The 19,450-nt window shown below is 41.6% G+C and overlaps 1 protein-coding gene across 2 annotated transcripts in view; it reads left to right on the plus strand.

Annotated features, from left to right (window-relative positions):
* LOC149451053 (tight junction protein 2-like) overlaps positions 1-19,450 on the plus strand; it is a 164,865-nt gene that overhangs the window by 42,135 nt on the left and 103,280 nt on the right. Inside the window, exon 1 of one of the 2 annotated variants that reach the window (XM_089691047.1) lies at positions 8,789-9,234. The exons of the other annotated variant lie outside the window; for it this stretch is intronic. Coding sequence (XP_089547173.1) covers positions 9,160-9,234 — 75 coding nt within the window. The 5' untranslated portion in view covers positions 8,789-9,159. Of the gene's footprint in view, positions 1-8,788; positions 9,235-19,450 lie in introns of those variants that run through there. 2 annotated transcript variants of the gene reach the window in all.

The following is a 19,450-nucleotide window of genomic DNA, read 5'->3' on the forward strand; positions in this document are numbered from 1 at the left end:
TGCCTATTGTTAGCTGTAAACAGAATCGTTATCCGACCATACATGGATTGAATTTTGGTTAATTGAAAATCGACTTCTGTATAACCGCCCTGTTGGATTTTTGCTGCTTGATCAGGGCTGGCAGGGCTCCCCGGTGCCAGAATACAGTAGCTCAGTGGGGAGGATCCACATCGAATGTGTAGATGGGAAAAACGAGTAACTTTTTTTTTCAATTCGCTGGTTGAACGAAAAATTCCTAAAACAAAACAGTTCAACATAAGGAATATGCCAAAGCATCCAAAATGAAACAAAACAAAAATTTCCATAGTGCACGTCTAATAATGAATCATTTACGGGTTGCATAAGTAATGTGGTTTGCTTAACAAAGATGGATAATCAGTTTTGCAAGTGTGATCCACTACACAGTTTTGCCGTTTCCAGCCAAGTCAGGACATGGGTTAACTAACGGCAGCAGAACTGGAATTGGGGCACAGCTAAAAATACAGAACTATTACAGTGTACAGTATTTCATATAAGAGGTTATAAAATGGGCAATGCTGCTTAAATGAACAAAAAGAGAAAAGTCTCTGAGTGCAATGGTAATCGCTAGCACTTAATCCTATAAATGTACTCCCATAAATGTATGCAATCCCTTCAGATATTTTTTTATTATGGCTCAATTATTGTTAAGCAGCCACAGGCAGTGCATCTACAAAACTAATCCAGAAGTGCATTATCCACTGCAAAGCAAGGCTTTCCCTGTGCAAGACCTCTGGAATTTAAGCTGCTGATTCACTAAAGAGGTAATTTCCATCTCAGTCTGCAATCACTTCACACACTCAATCCGGTCTGGTGGGACTTTTAAAAACAGACATTTTATTGGATAATAATTGGATATTTGAAATGCACACAGGCTTCAGAGGAATCTACTCTCAGCAAATCAGCCTGTACATGACATCTAAATCATCAACTAGAGATTGGGGAAGATTAAAACTGAACCAGACTATGAAGAATAGGAAACTAATAGCCTTTGTAGGCTGTCCTGAATACATAAATGGATTTCTCAAGACTATGTATATGTAAACTTCATATGTTAGCCTCACAAAGTACACATGCTAAAAGTGCTACTGCTACAACTTTAGAGCACTAGGGTAAAACTTACAGGGGAAAAAGGACTACAACTTCACGTGTTAGCCTCACAAAGTACACATGCTAAAAGTGCTACTGCTACAAATTTAGAACACTAGGGTAAAACATACAGGGGAAAAAGGACTACTCTGTGAAAGCAGTGGTGTATTTAGGTTTTGTGTTGCCCTAGGCAACACAAAAATTCCCCCACCCCCCTGCAGAGAAAGACTGACATTGACCTACAACACCCCAGCCCCCCACCCAAGAGAGCCTTTCATTACTACTGCCTCTCATACACCAGCCACCATCCCCCATGGCAAGAGAGAGAGAGACACTAACATTCACAGCTCTGGACATCCCCAGGAACGAGAGTATGCACCGTCATGAAACCTGTAGCCTCTCTTGGAACCCACCAGATCCCATGCCACACGTGTCTCTTCTTCCAAGGGGCAGTGCTGCCCCCCCCTGAAAAATGCCACCCTAGGCAAATGCCTTGTTTGTCTTGTGGTAAATACACCCCTGTGTGATAGCACACTGACAATACAGCTAATGCTTAAAGTGGTTCTAAAGTCTAGGTGGTTTTTTACCTTAATAAATTTCCTGCATTAAAGTAAAAACACCCCTCTAAACCAGACTTTCCTAATCTATTCAACTCAAAGGAACCCTTGAAATAACTTTCCAGACTCAGGGAAACCCCTTCTAGAAATTACTATATCTACAACTCATGCTACATTAGTGTGATGGTCAGTGGGAAGAATGCCCCTTACACTTGTGGTCATTGGGAAGAATTACTCCCTTATAGATAGCTAAAAAGATCAATATGGTCAGTGGGAGTTTATCTGAGAGGCAGAATATGCTCAAGGAACCCCTGGAGGAACTTGAGGATTCCATGGAACTGTGGTTGAGAAACTCTGCAGTAAACACTTTCCCAAGGTCTCTTACCTGAGAGGAGGTAAGGGATCGGCCTCTGTGCAATATTGCTGCATACAGCAGATACGTATCTTTTTTATGTTATTTTTTAGAAGGCAAATTGCCCATGGAACTAAAGTATATCTGAGCATCACAAACTAAAAACACAATTTAAATCATTTTTAATATTCAAAGCAAAGTCTCTATGCTTAATTTTATTGAGAAATCACTTTCTCAGCATTTCTAGTCTTGAGTAAGTGCAGATTATTTATGTAGCATTTACTTCCTGGAATCCATCTGCCCTTATCTCAGACATGCTAGCAGGAGGGTGTGCTTAGCCGAGAAAGTGGAGACCTAGAAGACGACCTCCCGAAGACATCAGCGACCGGGTGGGGAGCTCGGGGATGCCGCTTCTCTGGAGCTGAGGTGAGTATGGCTCCACTTTAAGCACAGAGCAGAGAAGAGAGAATGGTTCCTTGAGCCCTGGTGAGGGTGTGAGTGAGCCAACACTATGCAACTTCACTAGCAATGCTTCCATTTAGGCAAATCTACTGTAGCTATTAGTAGCTAGTAGTCACAAATAAAGGATAACTATACCCAAGAACAAAAATATAATATATTGCACCTTACAGTCCTTCGATGTGGTAGGTTCATATTTTTTCTAGGCTGAGAACAGTTTAACCACTTCCTGTCCGCCCTATAGCAGGAATACTGCTACAGGGCGGCACGGGTGCGCAAAATCACGTGTATATATACATGATTTTTCAGTTCCGGGTAGGGGGCGTGCGCAAGCTGCACACCTGCCCTACCTGCGCCGCCATTCACGGCCTCAGCTGTCAATCACCGGGCCCCCGCAGGTGATTACTCGCTGGCACCTGGTGATCGCTGAAAATTAGCAAAGGGGAAGAGAACTGTATGTAAACAATACAGTTCTCTCCCCTGTCAGTTCCTGCACACTGCTTTGTATGGCTCTGCATGGCAGAGTTATACAAAGCAGTGTGCTTACAGTTGAAAGCACACACAGCACACAGTTAACCCTTTGATAACCCCATATGTTAACCCCTTCCTGCCCAGTGCCTCTAGTACAGTGTCAGTGCTTTGTATTAGCACTGATCACTGTATTGGTGTCCCTGAGGATGAATTAAACTATATGTGTAGAACCCTCACCTTGTATAACAACCCATTCAGTTTGAAATAGAAGTGAAAGGCATAATGTTTGTGTATGTATTTTTAAAAAAACATTATAAATACCCTTTTTTTTTTTTTAAAGCAATCACATACCCTGTGTACTCAGCTACATAAAGGGCTTGGAGAGATGGAGAGATGGGGGGGTCACATCAGCAAAGGGACAAAACAGCCCTACACTGATCTTACCAGTAAATGGCTGTTCATGGGGCCACAAGTTTTGGTCATTAGAGAACAGACAGGCTATAATCCCAGCACAGCCAGAAAACTGACCAAACTAAGATGGAATGTGCTCTCATGTCTAGTGGTCAGTTTGAACTATGTTTGAAAACAGAGGGACCGGAAGGATCACCAGGTATTTTACACAAAAGACGAAATACATAGAGAATAGGATACATAAGTAGGTGATACAATATACACCAGGAATATGAAATGCCGGTGTAATGCTGGCGTAACTTACTATTACAGCTCCAGGTGCTCAAATCATGTATTGGTTTGTAGACTGAAGTGATGGAAGGGACTCCCTTTCTCCTCTAGCCCAAATACCCCTGGACTGATGATAGGGAGCGACAGTGGCGAGGATGTGGAAAGTCCTAGGGTGGTGAGAAGAAAGCCTTGAATACGGAGTGCTCCGATGGGCATACCAATCAGGAGACCTCAGAAGAGTTGTTCTGCAGAGTTTGGTGAGGCTGAAGTCAAAAGCTGGTAGAACCTGACAGAAGGCAGAATAGGGCTTTAGGCTTGTGTCAATGACATTAATCTGAGATGCTTCTGAGATCATTCAAAATTTATTGGTGGGTGCATTTTATCTCCTTCTGACCTGCATTTATCTTGTTTCAAGAGGATTTTGCATTCCCATAGACTTGTACAGGGCTGCAAAACCCCAATAACAGAGGCTCTTTAATGCTACAAGCACATGGACAACAGTTCTGTATGTGTGTAAACACTGATGCAAAGAAACATCAACATTTATACAAGTAAAGGGGTGTACAGCCACTCACAACTATGACTGGCTGTATGCTTCACCTGCGGCTCCGCGATCGTGGGGAAACAACATGTTTTTTATGCAAGTCATATTTTATGCCTTTATTATATACGTCTATGTCAATGAGGCCATTGTTGTATACTAAACATTTAGAGGAGATGTCATCGGAAAGCCAGTGCTCAGTGTCACTACACCCAGGACTTTTAAAGGTTTGACTGCTGATTGCTGCATATACTGTATATTTAGTTCTATTCTCCATCCATCTTACAGCACCACACCTGCTGTCAGCACCATTCTGTTTCATGGTGAGATGACAAACTTTGAGTTTGAAGAAAGATAGGAGGATACACCATTCAAAAAATGACTAATTTGTTCTCACCTTTTAGATGTGGATAACAAAAAAAAAGTGGCAGAATCACAGATGTACTTATTACAGGTACTTAAATAGTGCTGTCAATTTATGCAGTGATTTTACATTTATATATATATTTTGTACACTGATGTGGTCCCTAACCCTCAAGGGGCATACAATCTAAGGTCCCTAACTTACATTTATACAAATGCATACTATGGCCAATTTGGACAGGATCCATTTGGCCTACCAGCATGTTTCTGGGGTGTGGGGGTGCCTGGACCAGGCCCACACGTGCACAGGGAGAATATGTAAACTCCAGGCAGGTTGGGATTTAAGTCAATTACTCTAGTACCTCAAGGTGGAAGTGCTAACCATTTAGCCACTGTGCTGCCCCACTTAGGAGGGCCCCTTCCTTATATTCATTGAACTGATTCATATCCCAGGGAAAGCAATGGCATGTTCATTTGTCTCATATCCCAGGGAAAGTAATGGCATGCTCTGGAGAAGCACTGGAACAAGGTGCAGAAACATCCAGATCACTCTGGTACCAGTCATAGCTCAGACTCCACAGGACTTCAAAGAACTTGAGTAATACAGAGCAACCTGCTAGCACAGTAGTATCCACAGTAAAAAGCCTACCAATACCTTTGGTAATAACAGCACACCATAACATCCAGGAATGTATTTGTAGGGCACCTTTCACATGGACTCCATTGAGATCTGTCAGCTGATGAGAGCAGAGTGGACGTATGACGCATCTGTGTCCGCTCAGTTTGTGCAGGGTGGACATACACAGAGGCCGATCTGCTCTTTGGGTGGATGGGTGTACATGGACTCTGCTATCTGTTTTCACCTGACTGCCCTTCAATCCGTTCCAATCCACCTTTATAATGTACAGCGCTGAGCAAACTGTTGGCGCTATATAAATCCTGTATAATAATAATAATAGACAGAAGGGGACAGATTCTTGCGGTTTTTTTTCAGTGGACGAAATTGGACCCAAGTCCATTTGCACCTTCCTGTTTATAAAGGAAACTGGACCATCTGATCAAGTCTGCCTGAAAAACTGATGGGTGCACCTGATCGGACCCTTTATGTGAAAGAACCCTTACAGTAAAATCATCTTTACAGTTAAGCGATATTAGAAGGTGACCTGCCTATACAATGTTTTTACCCCTGTCAAACATACTTACAGCCACCACCTAGTCCCAGGTTTACAACTGTTAGTTCCCAATCATTGTATCAATGTGCTTCATCAGGGATACTTATGTATACCTCCGTTTGGACTTGGGGCAGAAGAAATAGACTGCAGGAGCCTGAGCATTGCAACCATGACCCACTGATTGTAGCTGCAATGCTTTTCAGACTCCAATGCAAAAACAATTAACTGCTTCCATGCCACCCTATAGCACAAATACTGCTACAGGGCAGCACGGGTACACAAAATTACGTATATATATTATATTTTGCAGTTCTGGGTACCTGCTGAGCAAGCGGATCTGCTAAACGGGTCTGTCCCATCTGAAAGAGCCCAAAGGGGCCTATATTTCTTCCGTTAAAACCTGGAATGAATGAAAAATGGATGTAAATGGATGAAAAAACGAATGTAAATGGAAGAAAAAACGGATGTAAACAGTCAAAAAACAGATATAAATGGACAAAAACAGATGTCAATGGACGAAAAACAGATGAAAATAGACAAAAATGGATGTAAACTGACGAAAACAGACAAAAAACGAATGAAAAATGGATGTAAACTGATGAAAAACAGACATAAAGTGATGAAAAACTGATGTAACCTGATGAAAAACTGATGTGAACTGATCCGTTTTTTCTTGGAAAAAACGTGATTGAACTGATGAAAAAAACGGAATGCCCATGTGAAAGGGGCCTATTTTTCTTTCGTTAAAAAAATACGGAATGCACCAGAAACTAATGTAAACAGACAAAAAACGGATGTGAACGAACAAAACGGATGTAAATGGACAAAAAAAGGATATAAATGGACAAAAATGGATGTAAATGGACGAAAATCAGATGTAAACTGATGAAAAACAGATGAAAAACTGATGTAAACTGATGAACAACTGACATAAATTGATCAAAAACTGATGTGAACTGATCCGTTTTTTCTTGGAGAAAATGTGACTGAACTGATGAAAAAAACAACGCCCGTGTGAAAGGGGCCTATTTTGCTTCTGATAAAAATAACAGAATGGACGAAAAATTGATGTAAACAGACAAAACGGATGTAAATGGACAAAAACGGATGTAAATGGACAAAAATGGATATAAATGGACAAAAATCTGATGCAAACTGACAAAAAACAGATGAAAAAGATGTAAACTGATGAAAATGGATGAAAACTGATGAAAATGGATGAAAAATGGATTTAAATTGATGGTAAACTGATGAAAAACTGCTGTGAACTGATCCATTTTTTCTTGAAAAAAACGTCACTGAACTGGTGAAAAAAAAGGAACATCTGTGTGAAAGGGGCCCATTTTTCTTCCGGTAAAAAAACCAGAATGGACAAAAAATGGATGTAAACAGACAAAACGGAGGAAATGGACAACAAAAAGATATAAATGGATAAAAAGCAGATGTAAATGGACAAAAATCAGATGAAAACGGATGAAAAATGGACAAAAAAACAGATGTAAACGGATGAAAAACAGATGTAAACTGATGAAAATAATGAAAACTGATGTCAATTGATGAAAAATTTATGTGAACTGATCCATTTTTTCTTGCAAAATCGTGATTGAACTGATAAAAAAAACCCGAACGCCTGTGTGAAAGGGGCCTATTTTTCTTCCATTAAAAAAAAAGGAAGAAAAATGGATGTAAACTGACAAAACAGAAGTAAACAGACAAAAAAGTATATAAAGGGACAAAAACAGATGTAAATGGACAAAAAAAGTATATAAAGGGAAAAAAACAGATGTAAATGGACAAAAAAAGTATATAAAAAGGGACAAAAAAGGATGTAAATGGACAAAAAAAGTATATAAAAAGGGACAAAAAAGGATGTAAATGGAAAAAAAAGTATATAAAAAGGGACAAAAACGGATGTAAATGGACAAAAAAAGTATATAAAGGGACAAAAACGAATGTAAACGGACAAAAAAATGTATATAAAGGGACAAAAACGTATGTAAACGGACAAAAAAGTATATAAAGGGACAAAAACGGATGTAAACGGACAAAAAAAGTATATAAAGGGACTAAAACGGATGTAAAAGGACAAAAAGTATATAAAGGGACAAAAATGGATGTAAACGGACAAAAAAAAGTATATAAAGGGACAAAAACGGATGCAAATGGACAAAATAGTATATAAAGGGACAAAAACGGATGCAAATGGACAAAAAAGTATATAAAGGGACAAAAACGGATGTAAAAGGACAAAAAGTATATAAAGGGACAAAAACGGATGTAAAAGGACAAAAAGTATATAAAGGGACAAAAACGGATGTAAAAGGACAAAAAGTATATAAAGGGACAAAAACGGATGTAAACGGACAAAAAAAGTATATAAAGGGACAAAAACGGATGTAAACGGACAAAAAAAGTATATAAAGGGACAAAAACGGATGTAAACGGACAAAAACGGATGTAAAAGGACAAAAAGTATATAAAGGGACAAAAATGGATGTAAACGGACAAAAAAAAAGTATATAAAGGGACAAAAACGGATGCAAACGGACAAAAAAAGTATATAAAAGGGACAAAAAAGTATATAAAGGGACAAAAACGGATGCAAACGGACAAAAAAAAGTATATAAAGGGACAAAAACGGATGCAAACGGACAAAAAAGTATATAAAGGGACAAAAACGGATGTAAAAAGTATATAAAGGGACAAAAACGGATGTAAACTGATGAAAAAATGATGTGAACTGATCCGTTTTTTTCTTGGAAATAATAAAAAACGGAACGCCGGTGTGAAGGGTCCTCTAAGTGTAGTTTAATGAATCCTCCGTCTCTGCTTGATCAGATGAGAAGCACATAAAGAACAATGAATTGCAATGACTCTCCGTGTTTCCAGCGCTCTGACAATGTCTTCCTGCCCAGGGCAGTGAATGGCACACACCAGTGAGCAGTGATGATGAATGGTGACTTCTCCTGGTCTCAGGACACCACAGGGTGTCACCCCCTCCTCCTCCTCCTCATCTGATTCCAAACTTCAAGCTTGGAGTTGCAGCACTTGGCCTGTACCATTCCTCCCGGGAGGGGAGCACTGTCTGTACAATAGCAGTCAGTCCTCCGTAGCCGGCTGAATACACAGGAAAACAGAGCCATCTTCTGTATTTGCTGAGCCCAGCCTTTGATCAGCACTGGATTCCGGAGTACATAGGAGAATTGAGGGACTTTCTCCAACTCAGAAAACATTCCCCCCTCCCTGTGGGAGTGCTGGTGGTAGAGGCCCGCTGGAAGCTGCCCCGGGGGAGTTCACACTTGGTCTAGGAGGGATCAGACGGTGTGCACGGGCAGGTTGATGATGGCAGCACACAAAGTAAAGTGATCGTCCGATCGGAGCATACATACACGGGCAGATCGCTCTTAAAGGGACACACGTGTGACAGCTGGAGTGAGGAAGCAGAGAGGAGCCGCGATGCCCATCCGAGGAGACAGGTTATTTCATCATCAGGCGGCCAGCCATGGCAAGGATCTGTCAGCCTGGTTCGGGGTAAGCTGATTGGTGGTGGTGGGGGGTGTTAGGTGACAGTCCCCTGGCTGCAGGTATTCGTGGAGGAGTCATGTGAGCATACCTTAGGAGCAGGAGGGGGGGAGGACAACTTGCTGGAAGTGGCTGAAACTTCAATATAGTGTGATGTGACCTGATGAGGGGGGAGGTGCCTGCTCCCTATGATCCCTCTTACTACAGGGATCTGCTGCAGTGCAGTGTGTCCTCATCTATAATGCACTGCTCTCTCCATGGCCTGGACTGCTGAGCAGGGACTTTGTGTAGCTCCTGTGACACCATACTGACACTCAGGACAAGAGAGATCCTCAGGATCCTAGGAACACCACTTCTTTACCATTCTGGATTCTGCCTTGGCATGTGTCATCCTATCGCTCACATATACTAAACAACTATTCACTCCAAAAACAAAAATAAAACACTTTACTCATTACTAAACCCTCAGCAGTCAAATCAGTCTGTATTGTTATACTCACTGTTGAACCTAAGGGTTCAACAGTGCCTCTGCATTGTGTAAAAACGCTGTTTGATCCTGTCTTCTCTGATCATCCTCCTTCTACTGCCCCCAGTCCATCTGCTGATAGAACAGAGCTCTAGGAGTTACTCTGCACATGCTCAGTTTAGTGTACACTCACTGGCCACTTTTATTAGGTACACCTATTCAATTGCTTGGTAAGGGTCCTTTCACATGGGCGTTCTGTGGGTCCGTTTTTTATCTGTTCAATTACAGGTGAAAAATGGACACCCATGTATTTCTGTGGACTAGCGGATATAAATGGATGATCATCTGTGTACATTTGTTAATGTCCGCATCCGTTTTTTTTTAACAGAAGAAAACCCTATTTTTCTTCTATTAAAAAAAAAAACCAAAAACAAATGTAAATTCGGTCCATTTTTGCATCTATTTTTACACTGGTAAAAGATGTAAAAACTGATGAAATACCGATGTAAACTGATCCGTTTTTTTTCTTTGAAAAAATGTGACCGAACTGATGAAAAAAATGGAACGCCCATGTGAAAGGACCCAGAGGGTCAGGGGTCATGCAGCCTCATAGGACAGTCAGAGAAGAATGAAAACTCCTCCTACAAGCTTTAACCAGTGCTCAGCAGGACACTGATAAACAGACATAAACAGATGTAAACAGACATACGGTCTGTTTTTTGCATCTTTTTGCATTGGTAAAGCATGTGAAAAAATGCAAAAACTGACGAGAAACTGATGACAAAAACCGATTTAAACTGATCTGTTTTTTCTTTGAAAAAATGTGACTGAACTGATAAAAAACAGAACACTCGTGTGAAAGGACCCAGAGTGTCAGGGGTCATGCAGCCTCACAGGACAGTCAGAGGAGAATGAAAACTCCTTCTACAAGCTTTAACCAGTGCTCAGCTGGACACTGATAGACATCACAAGACTGCTCTAGCTGCTGATGAGAAAAGGTATTTAACAGTTTATAGTTGTTAAAATAATTGCATTCACATGTTCTGTGTACTGTAAGGGACCAGATAGATTGACTGCAGGGTCCTGGGTTTAGTACCACTTTAAAAGTAGTGGCTGCATTGGTTTTCTTTTTCAGGCTTTTTTCCTTGATGATATCAGTAAAGGCTAATGCATTGCTCATTGAAGAGCGATCCACAGTGGATTGCTTTTCAAAGAGCAGTGCAAGTATGGCTGACAGACATTCAGGCTGCAACGATGCCCTATTCCCTTTAAAGTGGTAGTAAAGTTTCTTTAAAGAAACAAACAAACAAAAACCTGCAGGTTAAAGTGGTTGTAAAGTCTCTTTAAACAAACAAACAAACAAAAACCTGCAGGTTAAAGTGGTAGTAAAGTCTCTTTAAAAAACAAGAAAACAAACAAAAACCCTGCAGGTTAAAATGGTTGTAAAGGCTCCAGGTTCTATGCAGGAAGGTAAAAAACCTTCCATGTGCAGCATCCCCCTAATACTCAAGCCCCATTGTGATCCAGTGATGTACATGAGAGCCTCAGCTCTCTGGGGACTCTCCCCCCTCACTGGCTGAGACAGCCATTGGCTCCCGCTGCTGTCAATCACAGCCAGTGAGCCAATGAGGAGAGAGAGGGGCGTGGCAGAGCCATGGCTGTATGTGTAATGCCAGCCATACATGGTTCAAATTCCGAATTATTTTCGTACGAAAATCGGACCTAAGAATAATCGACCGATTTTCGCTCTGTTAGTGGGGCAATGGATTTTCGTGGTTCCTCCCCATTTTGTTTATTGGGCATGCTGGAAAAATTTGTGAAAAATGACCGATTTTCGAAAATCATTGGTGGCACCATCGGATTACAGAACGAACATTTCGATGAAAAACCGTTCGGAATTCGAACCATGTATGGCCTGCATAAATGGACAGGCAGAGCAGTGGCTCTGGAGCAAGCCTGCTCAGGTGCCCCCATGGCAAGCTGCTTGCTTTGGCAGGAGGGAGGAACAAGGTGCGCCAGGCAGGGCACCCGGGAAGAGGAAGATCGGGGGTGCTCTGTGCAAAACCACGTATAACATGTTTGTTATTTAGAAAAAAAAACACCTTTAATATTGCTTTAATGTCACGGTGTGCTATGCACTGCATACTAGCATATTCTGAGACTTACCTGTAAAGTAGATCCTCCATCGGCACTCTGTCACTGCTGACAGGACTTCCATTTTCACCCGGGCTTCCTTCCAGGTATGAACACTCTGGCTGTTGGAATGGCCGAGTCGCAGTGACATCACTCCCACACGTGCACACAGGAGTCCCGATTGTGACACAGTGCTCTGAAAGTACGGCACAATCAAGTGTTCTGTCCATTGAGAGTGCGCATGTGCCAGTGATGTCGCCGGCTGCTACAAATGTGAAACGTGCACGTTCAGGAGATATTCACTACCTACAGGCAATCCTTATGATAGGCTTACCTGTAGGTACATGTGAAAACGCAGACTTTACTACCACTTTAACTGCCATTTTTGAATGGGAATACCATGCTTCAACCGCAAGCCTAGCTTTTCGTCTTGTGATTGCAGAACAGCCCCATTCACTTGATTGGGTTATATTTGCGGGCAGTACTACCACAACGTGTCCAGGGGTATCATTTGTGTTGTGAAACAAAGCATCACAACTTTGGCATGTGTATAAACCCATCTGGCTGCACACCTGCAGCTTCAAGGGCAGTAAAAATCATGCCTCAACTACCTTCTTTTACTGCCCCTAACTGCAAATGTAAACTAAAGTCCTGTACAGTAGACACCGGGCAAAATTCAGCCCATCTGGTCCTTGTTTGACAGAAGCTGATCTCACAACTGGCTTCTGTTGAACTAATTTGCTGAAAAACTAGCAGCCGATCGGCATGCAATCAGCGTGCTCAACCAATGGTAGCGAGCGCTGACCAGAGTGCCCTGGCGGTGGGCAGTCCCCCTGTCAGGAGACAATAGCTCAGAGTGGAGATAACTGTTCCCAGCTTAAGCCTAATGCCTTGTTTACACTTGTGTTTGTGGGGTGGTAAATATGCACAAAGGTAGTGGAGGGGGGGGGGGGGTACATATGCTGTGGCCATGATGCTTTGTTTCCACAGCATGGCAAAAATTATCCCTGCTGTCGCATTCATACTGACAAGGCTGCTGTCCAAAGGTGCTTCTGTTGCTCCTCCATCCAGAGTGGAAACACCCTTAAGTTGGCCATACACATGTAAATTTTTGGACGAGAATGTTCTTAAGAAAAGTCATCCAAAAATTCTTTGAACATTCAATGAATGAACGAATGTCATTAAAAAATTGTCTTTTGCTTTTAATATTCGATTTTAAAATGAATGTAATTTATGAACGATAACCATGTACATTGGCTGAAAATTCATTTGACCAAGAAAAGTTTTCCTTCCTGTTCCGTTGAATTTTCCCATCAATGCCTTATAAAACGAACATTTGATTTGACCCCAAGAACGAATAGAAAATAAAAAGAATATTCTTGAAACGAAAATTCCCGGACAAAAATCTTTACGTGGATAGCTAGCTTTGGGCTATGTTCACACCTATGCAGTTTGTGTTTGATCTGTTTCTGTAGTGCGTTTTTGCACACGTGTTTTTGACTCATTTTTTTTTATTCATTTTGCGTTTTTGTGGGATCTTTTTTTTTTTTTTCAGCCAACTTGTTGCTAGGCAGACTACAAACGCAAAACGCATAAAAAATGCACTGCATGTGTTTTTGCAGCATTTCCATTGAAGTCTGTTGAACCAAAACACACCGTTTTGGTTTCAATACTGGTTGAAAATGCGGAGATGTGAACTTCACCCATAGGAAATCATGTTAAATGGACTCTAGTGCGTTTCTGCAAAACTCATTGCAAAATGCTTAGGTGTGAACCTAGCCTAGGACAGCCCATATGTGAATCAAGTTTTTTTTAAGTGTTTTTTTAAACCTGCAAGTTGGATGAAAAAAAAACAGACTCACTTCCCTATCCACACATTTGATGTGGATGGGTTAATCTTCCTCTGAGTTGTTGTACTCTGATCAAATGGCAAAAATTAGGGATGCACCAAAATTTCGGTGGCCAAAACGTTTCGGCCAAAAACACCCCTTTCAGCCGTTAGCCGAAATGAAAGAAAAAGCACTGATACAGGTGCCGAAAAAACCCCGCCCCTCGCCGCCACCCCCACCACCTGCCGTTCGGTAGTTCTCAGCCTTACCTGAAAAACCATCGATCCCAGTGCTGGGAATAGAGATGAGTGAAGGAAAGATGGCTGCCACTCATCTCCATGCCCTTGGAGGACCGGAGCAGTGTCACTTGCGGTTCAATTTTTGTTTTTTTAGCACTAGATCAATGTTTTTTTTTTTTTGGTCCAATGCTTTACATTGCAGAGGAGAGATGTGGGGTCTTATTGACCCCATATCTCTCCATAAAGAGGACCTCTCACTAATTATTTCTATCACAGGGATGCATGCATTTCTTGTGATGTGAATACATTTTTTTTTTTTAAAGGGACAGTGCAAAAAAAAATTAAATAAATGGAAAAAAAAGTTTAAAGTGCCCTCCGTCCCCCCGTGCTCGCATGTAGTGGTGAACGCATACGTAGGCCATGCCCACATATGTAAACGGTGTTCAGACCACACACGTGAGGTACCACTACAAACGTCAGAGCAAGATCAATAATTCTAGCACTAGACCTCCTTTGTAACTTTACATTGCTAACCTGTAGAAATTTTTAAAGCATCACCCATGGAGACTTTTAAGTACCGCAGTTTCTCACCATTCCATGAGCTTGCGCAATTTTAAAGCATGACATGTTGGGTATCGCCGTAACATCCTCTTTCATATTTTACAAAGCAATTGGGGTATATGTATATGTTGTTGTTTTTTTTTTTTAATCAAAGTGTATTTTTTTTCCCAAAAAAATATTCCTTTTTAAAAACTGCGCGTTTCGGTTTTCAGCCAAGTGCATTGTGAATTTTCGTTTTCGGCACCAGAATTTTCATTTCAGTGCACCACTAGCAAAAATCCAGCTGGCTGGTAGTAAAGAAGTCAATTAGTAGATCAATTGCTACTAGATGCATTTCTGCAGCATCTCCATTGGAGTCTATTGAACCAAAACCCACTTTTGCGTTTAAAAAGGTCCTTTTCTAAAAATCGCACCAGTTGGAAATGCAAAGATGTGAACTTCACCCATAGGAAATCATGTTAAACGGACTCTAGTGCGTTTCTGCAAAATGAATCACAAAATGCTTAGGTGTGAACCAAGCCTAGGACAGCCCATATGTGAATCAGGTTTTTTGTTTTTTTTTGTTTGTTTTTTTAAACCTGCAGGTTGGATTAAAAAAAAGGACTAAATTCCCTGTCCACACATTCGATTTGGATGGGTTAATCCTCCCTGCTGAGTTATTGTATTCTGATCAAGTGGCAAAAATCCAATAGGCTGTTAGTACAGAAGTCAACCAGTAGATCAATTTCTGTTCAACCACCCTGACCACACATGGATTGAAATTCATCTAGTCCCAGCTGAACAAGCCACATTTCGATTCATGTATGGCTGGCTTAAGACAGGAAGTGCGTTTATTGGCTGGATGATCAGGTTAAAATAAAGGGGGGGGGGGCCTTGAAACAGAAAACAATTGCAGCCACAACATTGAGACCCCGTTCACATTACGCAATTTGGAATTGCGGACAGAATCGCCACAATTCTGCTTGCGACTCCAAATTGCTGCAAAATGTACAACACGCATTGGGGCGCCATTATTTTTTTTTATATTCAAGTTGTTTTTATTGGTTTTTACAGTGTATAACAAGAGGAAAGAAACCAGGTTTGGGCACCATTATTTTTAATGGCATTCCAAGCACGGTGCGATTCTGCCTTGATTATTGCGTGTCAGAATTGTGCAGCAAAACGCACATTTAAAGATCGCACTAAACCTGTCGCCCAAAAAAGGAGCAGGAGCTTCTTTTGGGCCACAAACGTGAATGGGCCGCCCTATGTGTAAAACGTGGAACCGTGTGAAAATCACTATCCGGAACGATCATTTCCGCTACACGTTATGTGAACAGGGCCTTGAAGGATTGGTGAGCTGTAATATTTACATTTGTTTATTTTGGGTTTTTTAACCCCTTTAACAGATCACAACTAATTCTGGAGTTTTAATTAATCATCCTCCAAGTATCTGCTTGGTGGACTGAAAAGGAAAAAACGGCCCATTCACATTAGAACGTGGTGCAGGAAGCACTGTGTGTGCGCAATCTGCTGCAGTAGTCAAAGTATTCCTAACAACACGCCAAATGCAGAACGCAAAAACAGTGCATTTACCTGCTCCAGATAGCATGGTACTGCAGTACCATGCAGTCCAACTGCGGTGCGTTTTTAAGCAGTGCATGCACTGCTTTGGGGGCAATCCAGTGCAATTTCAGTACATTCAAATGAATGGGCTGAAAAGAGCATTGCAGTGAATTGCACAGGAATTGCGGTCCATGTTGCTGTGTAATTCCACTTTGAAATGGCTCCTAAGCAGCCCATTGATGATTAGTTCTTTTTTTAGTTCAGCCATGCACACATTCGATGTGGATGGGGGAATCACTCTCACTGGGCTATTGTGTTCTGCCAGTGGGGAGACTTCCCTGCTGTCAGAATACACCGATCAGCACTGCCGGCTATAGCCACCAGCACTGATTGAAGGACATTTATCCGACAGGCTGGTTGCACAGAACTTGATTGGTAAACCACTGTCCCCATACATGGATCGAAATTCTGCTGGTCCCTGCTCAATCGGCTGAATTTCTATGCATGTATTCTTCCTCTCTAGCTCCCTCATCACCTCCTCCCACGCTCACCTCCAGGACTTCTCCAGAACCTCTCCCATCCTCTGGAACTCCCTACCACAGTTTGTCCGGTCAGCCCCCACCCTGTCTGCCTTTTAGGCGATCTTTGACAACTCACTTCTTCAGGGAAGCCTACCCCACCTTCACCTAAGAACTGTACTTGAATCACCTTCACCAGATCATCCCCTGCAGCCATCACCTTTTGTATCACCTCCTCCTTCCTTTAGAGATTGTAAGCTCCAAGAGCAGGGCCCTCACATTCCTTCTGTACTGAAATGTATTGTAACTGCGCTGTCTCCCTTATATTGTTAAGCGCTGCGCAAACTGTTGGCTCTATAGAAATCCTGTATAATAGTAATAATAATAATAATGTATGACTGGCTTAATGGACATTGCCCAATAGCAAGCAGACAGGGCTGATCTCTTCCTTTTTATATGACTTTAGTAAACAGTACAATGACAGATAATTGCAGTATGGTTACTATGGGGTACTGTTCTTTTATCATTGCTGTTTGTTATGTTGATATCCACATTGTTTTGGTAATGAAGCCTTGCTGGGATTCAATTCTGAGATCAATGAAAAAAACAGCAGATTGTATTGTTGGCTATTTTGTCACACTGTTTGTAAAAAGGCAAAATGCAGTTAGGCTGGATATACATTTTGCAAATTTGATGAACTGGCCAAATCCCCTCCATGGGTGGCCTTGTCACCACCTACCTGGCCAACATCTTTTGTTTGAAAGAGCCAGATAGACAGTTTTTGACAACAGCGGTTACATCCAATCAAATGCAGCTGTTTGGGTATCTGACAGCCACTGGTGCAAGCTGTCAGAACATTGTGCGCAGCATGAGATTCGTAGATCGAGGATGGGGGAATCTGTTTGTTAGATTTTTTTTGTTCTGTTCAGCATAAGTGTATGACCAGCTTAACGCACAGCAAATAGGAAATAAATTTTTTTGTCTTGGCATTGGCCCCCATGCATACCTGCAGGAGTTTAAACATTTCCAAAGCACTTCAAAACTTCTAGTTTTATCACAATGGACAGCTTTACATCTCCGGCAGCTGTCCATTTCTGACTGCAGTAGGGGTTAGTGTGGTATCGTGATTCAGCGAATCACACATAGCTCCCATTTTTTGTTTTTGTACAAACTCTATTTGACGTGAACGGAGCCAGAAGTTCAGCCCCCCCTTCCCCCCCCCCCCCCCCCCACACAGTTGTCTGGGACATTTCACGGGTCCCAAAAGACTACTGGACCATTCACAGAAGAAAATCGGCTGTGAAGCTGTAAGGCTTCACTTTCAGTTTCCCTTACTTGTTATGCTGGCGCCAAGAATCTGGAGGCTAGTGTAGAAATAGCCTGGGTGAGGATGGTGCTGGACCCCTGGACTTTTAAAATTTTTGGGGGAGCCTGGAGTTCCTCTTTAATATTGATTCCCGCTCAGTTGCACCGTATTCTGGTGTGAATTGGCCTTTAAGGTGAATCTTAACCTAAGAACAAGCAAAAATACCTATTTTTTGTTAAAAAGGAAAAGGGTCTCTTCCTCAAGTCTGGTGTGAGAATATGGGGGTGTATAGGAGGGACTTATAAGAATGTCAACGCTCCCTTTATAATAAGGGGACCCCAGATATCCCCCCAACTGAGAAATAAGTACAAGGGTACATTAGTACCCTTTAATACTCATTCTAAAAAAAATAAAATGTTAACCATGGTCCCCCCTTCCCATCAGTCCATCATCAATTGCATTGTCCAGCGATGTGTGTTCATTGTCAATCACTACTTCAGGCAATGTTGTTTCACCACTCCAATGACAGATCCTTGCTAGAATGTAAAAAAAAAAGCTCCCTTTCCTGATTGCCTATTCTGAATGCCTGCATAAGTTTTACATTTTTAGGGTGAACTCATTGCCTTTACTCTCTTGTGTCTTTTTTTGTGCTAACTCCTCCCCCCCAGATCTTAATGCCTGAACACAGTTTTGCAACTATAACGTGTTAAAACTGTACATATCATTGCCCATATGGAAGAAAAATATATTTGACATATATTTTAAAAATATTCTTCCCAAATATATTGACATACATTTGAAATGCTACAACTTTGGCCATAATCAATATATATATACAGTCAGGTCCATAAATATTGGGACATCGACACAATTCTAACATTTTTGGCTCTATACACCACCACAATGAATTGTAAATGAAATGAACAAGATGTGCTTTAACTGCAGACTGTCAGCTTAAATTTGAAGGTATTTACATCCAAATCAGGTGAACGGTGTAGGAATTACAACAGTTTGCATATGTGCCTCCCACTTGTTAAGGGACCAAAAGTAATGGGACAGAATAATAATCATAAATCAAACTTTCACTTTTTAATACTTGGTTGCAAATCCTTTGCAGTCACTTACAGCCTGAAGTCTGGAACGCATAGACATCACCAGACGCTGGGTTTCATCCCTGGTGATGCTCTGCCAGGCCTCTACTGCAACTGTCTTCAGTTCCTGCTTGTTCTTGGGACATTTTCCCTTCAGTTTTGTCTTCAGGAAGTGAAATGCATGCTCAATCAGATTCAGGTCAGGTGATTGACTTGGCCATTGCATAACATTCCACTTCTTTCCCTTAGAAAACTCTTTGGTTGCTTTTGCAGTATGCTTTGGGTCATTGTCCATCTGCACTGTGAAGCGGCGTCCAATGAGTTCTGTTTTTGTCAGCAGTCACATCATCAATAAATACAAGAGAACCAGTTCCATTGGCAGCCATACATGCCCACGCCATGACACTACCACCACCATGCTTCACTGATGAGGTGGTATGCTTAGGATCATGAGCAGTTCCTTTCCTTCACCATACACTTCTCTTTCCATCACTCTGGTACAAGTTGATCTTGGTCTCATCTGTCCATAGATTGTTG

This window comes from Staurois parvus, unplaced genomic scaffold (assembly GCF_062004578.1).
Source record: "Staurois parvus isolate SC_StPar_1 unplaced genomic scaffold, SC_StPar_1.0 ptg000549l, whole genome shotgun sequence".
Taxonomy (NCBI): domain Eukaryota; kingdom Metazoa; phylum Chordata; class Amphibia; order Anura; family Ranidae; genus Staurois; species Staurois parvus.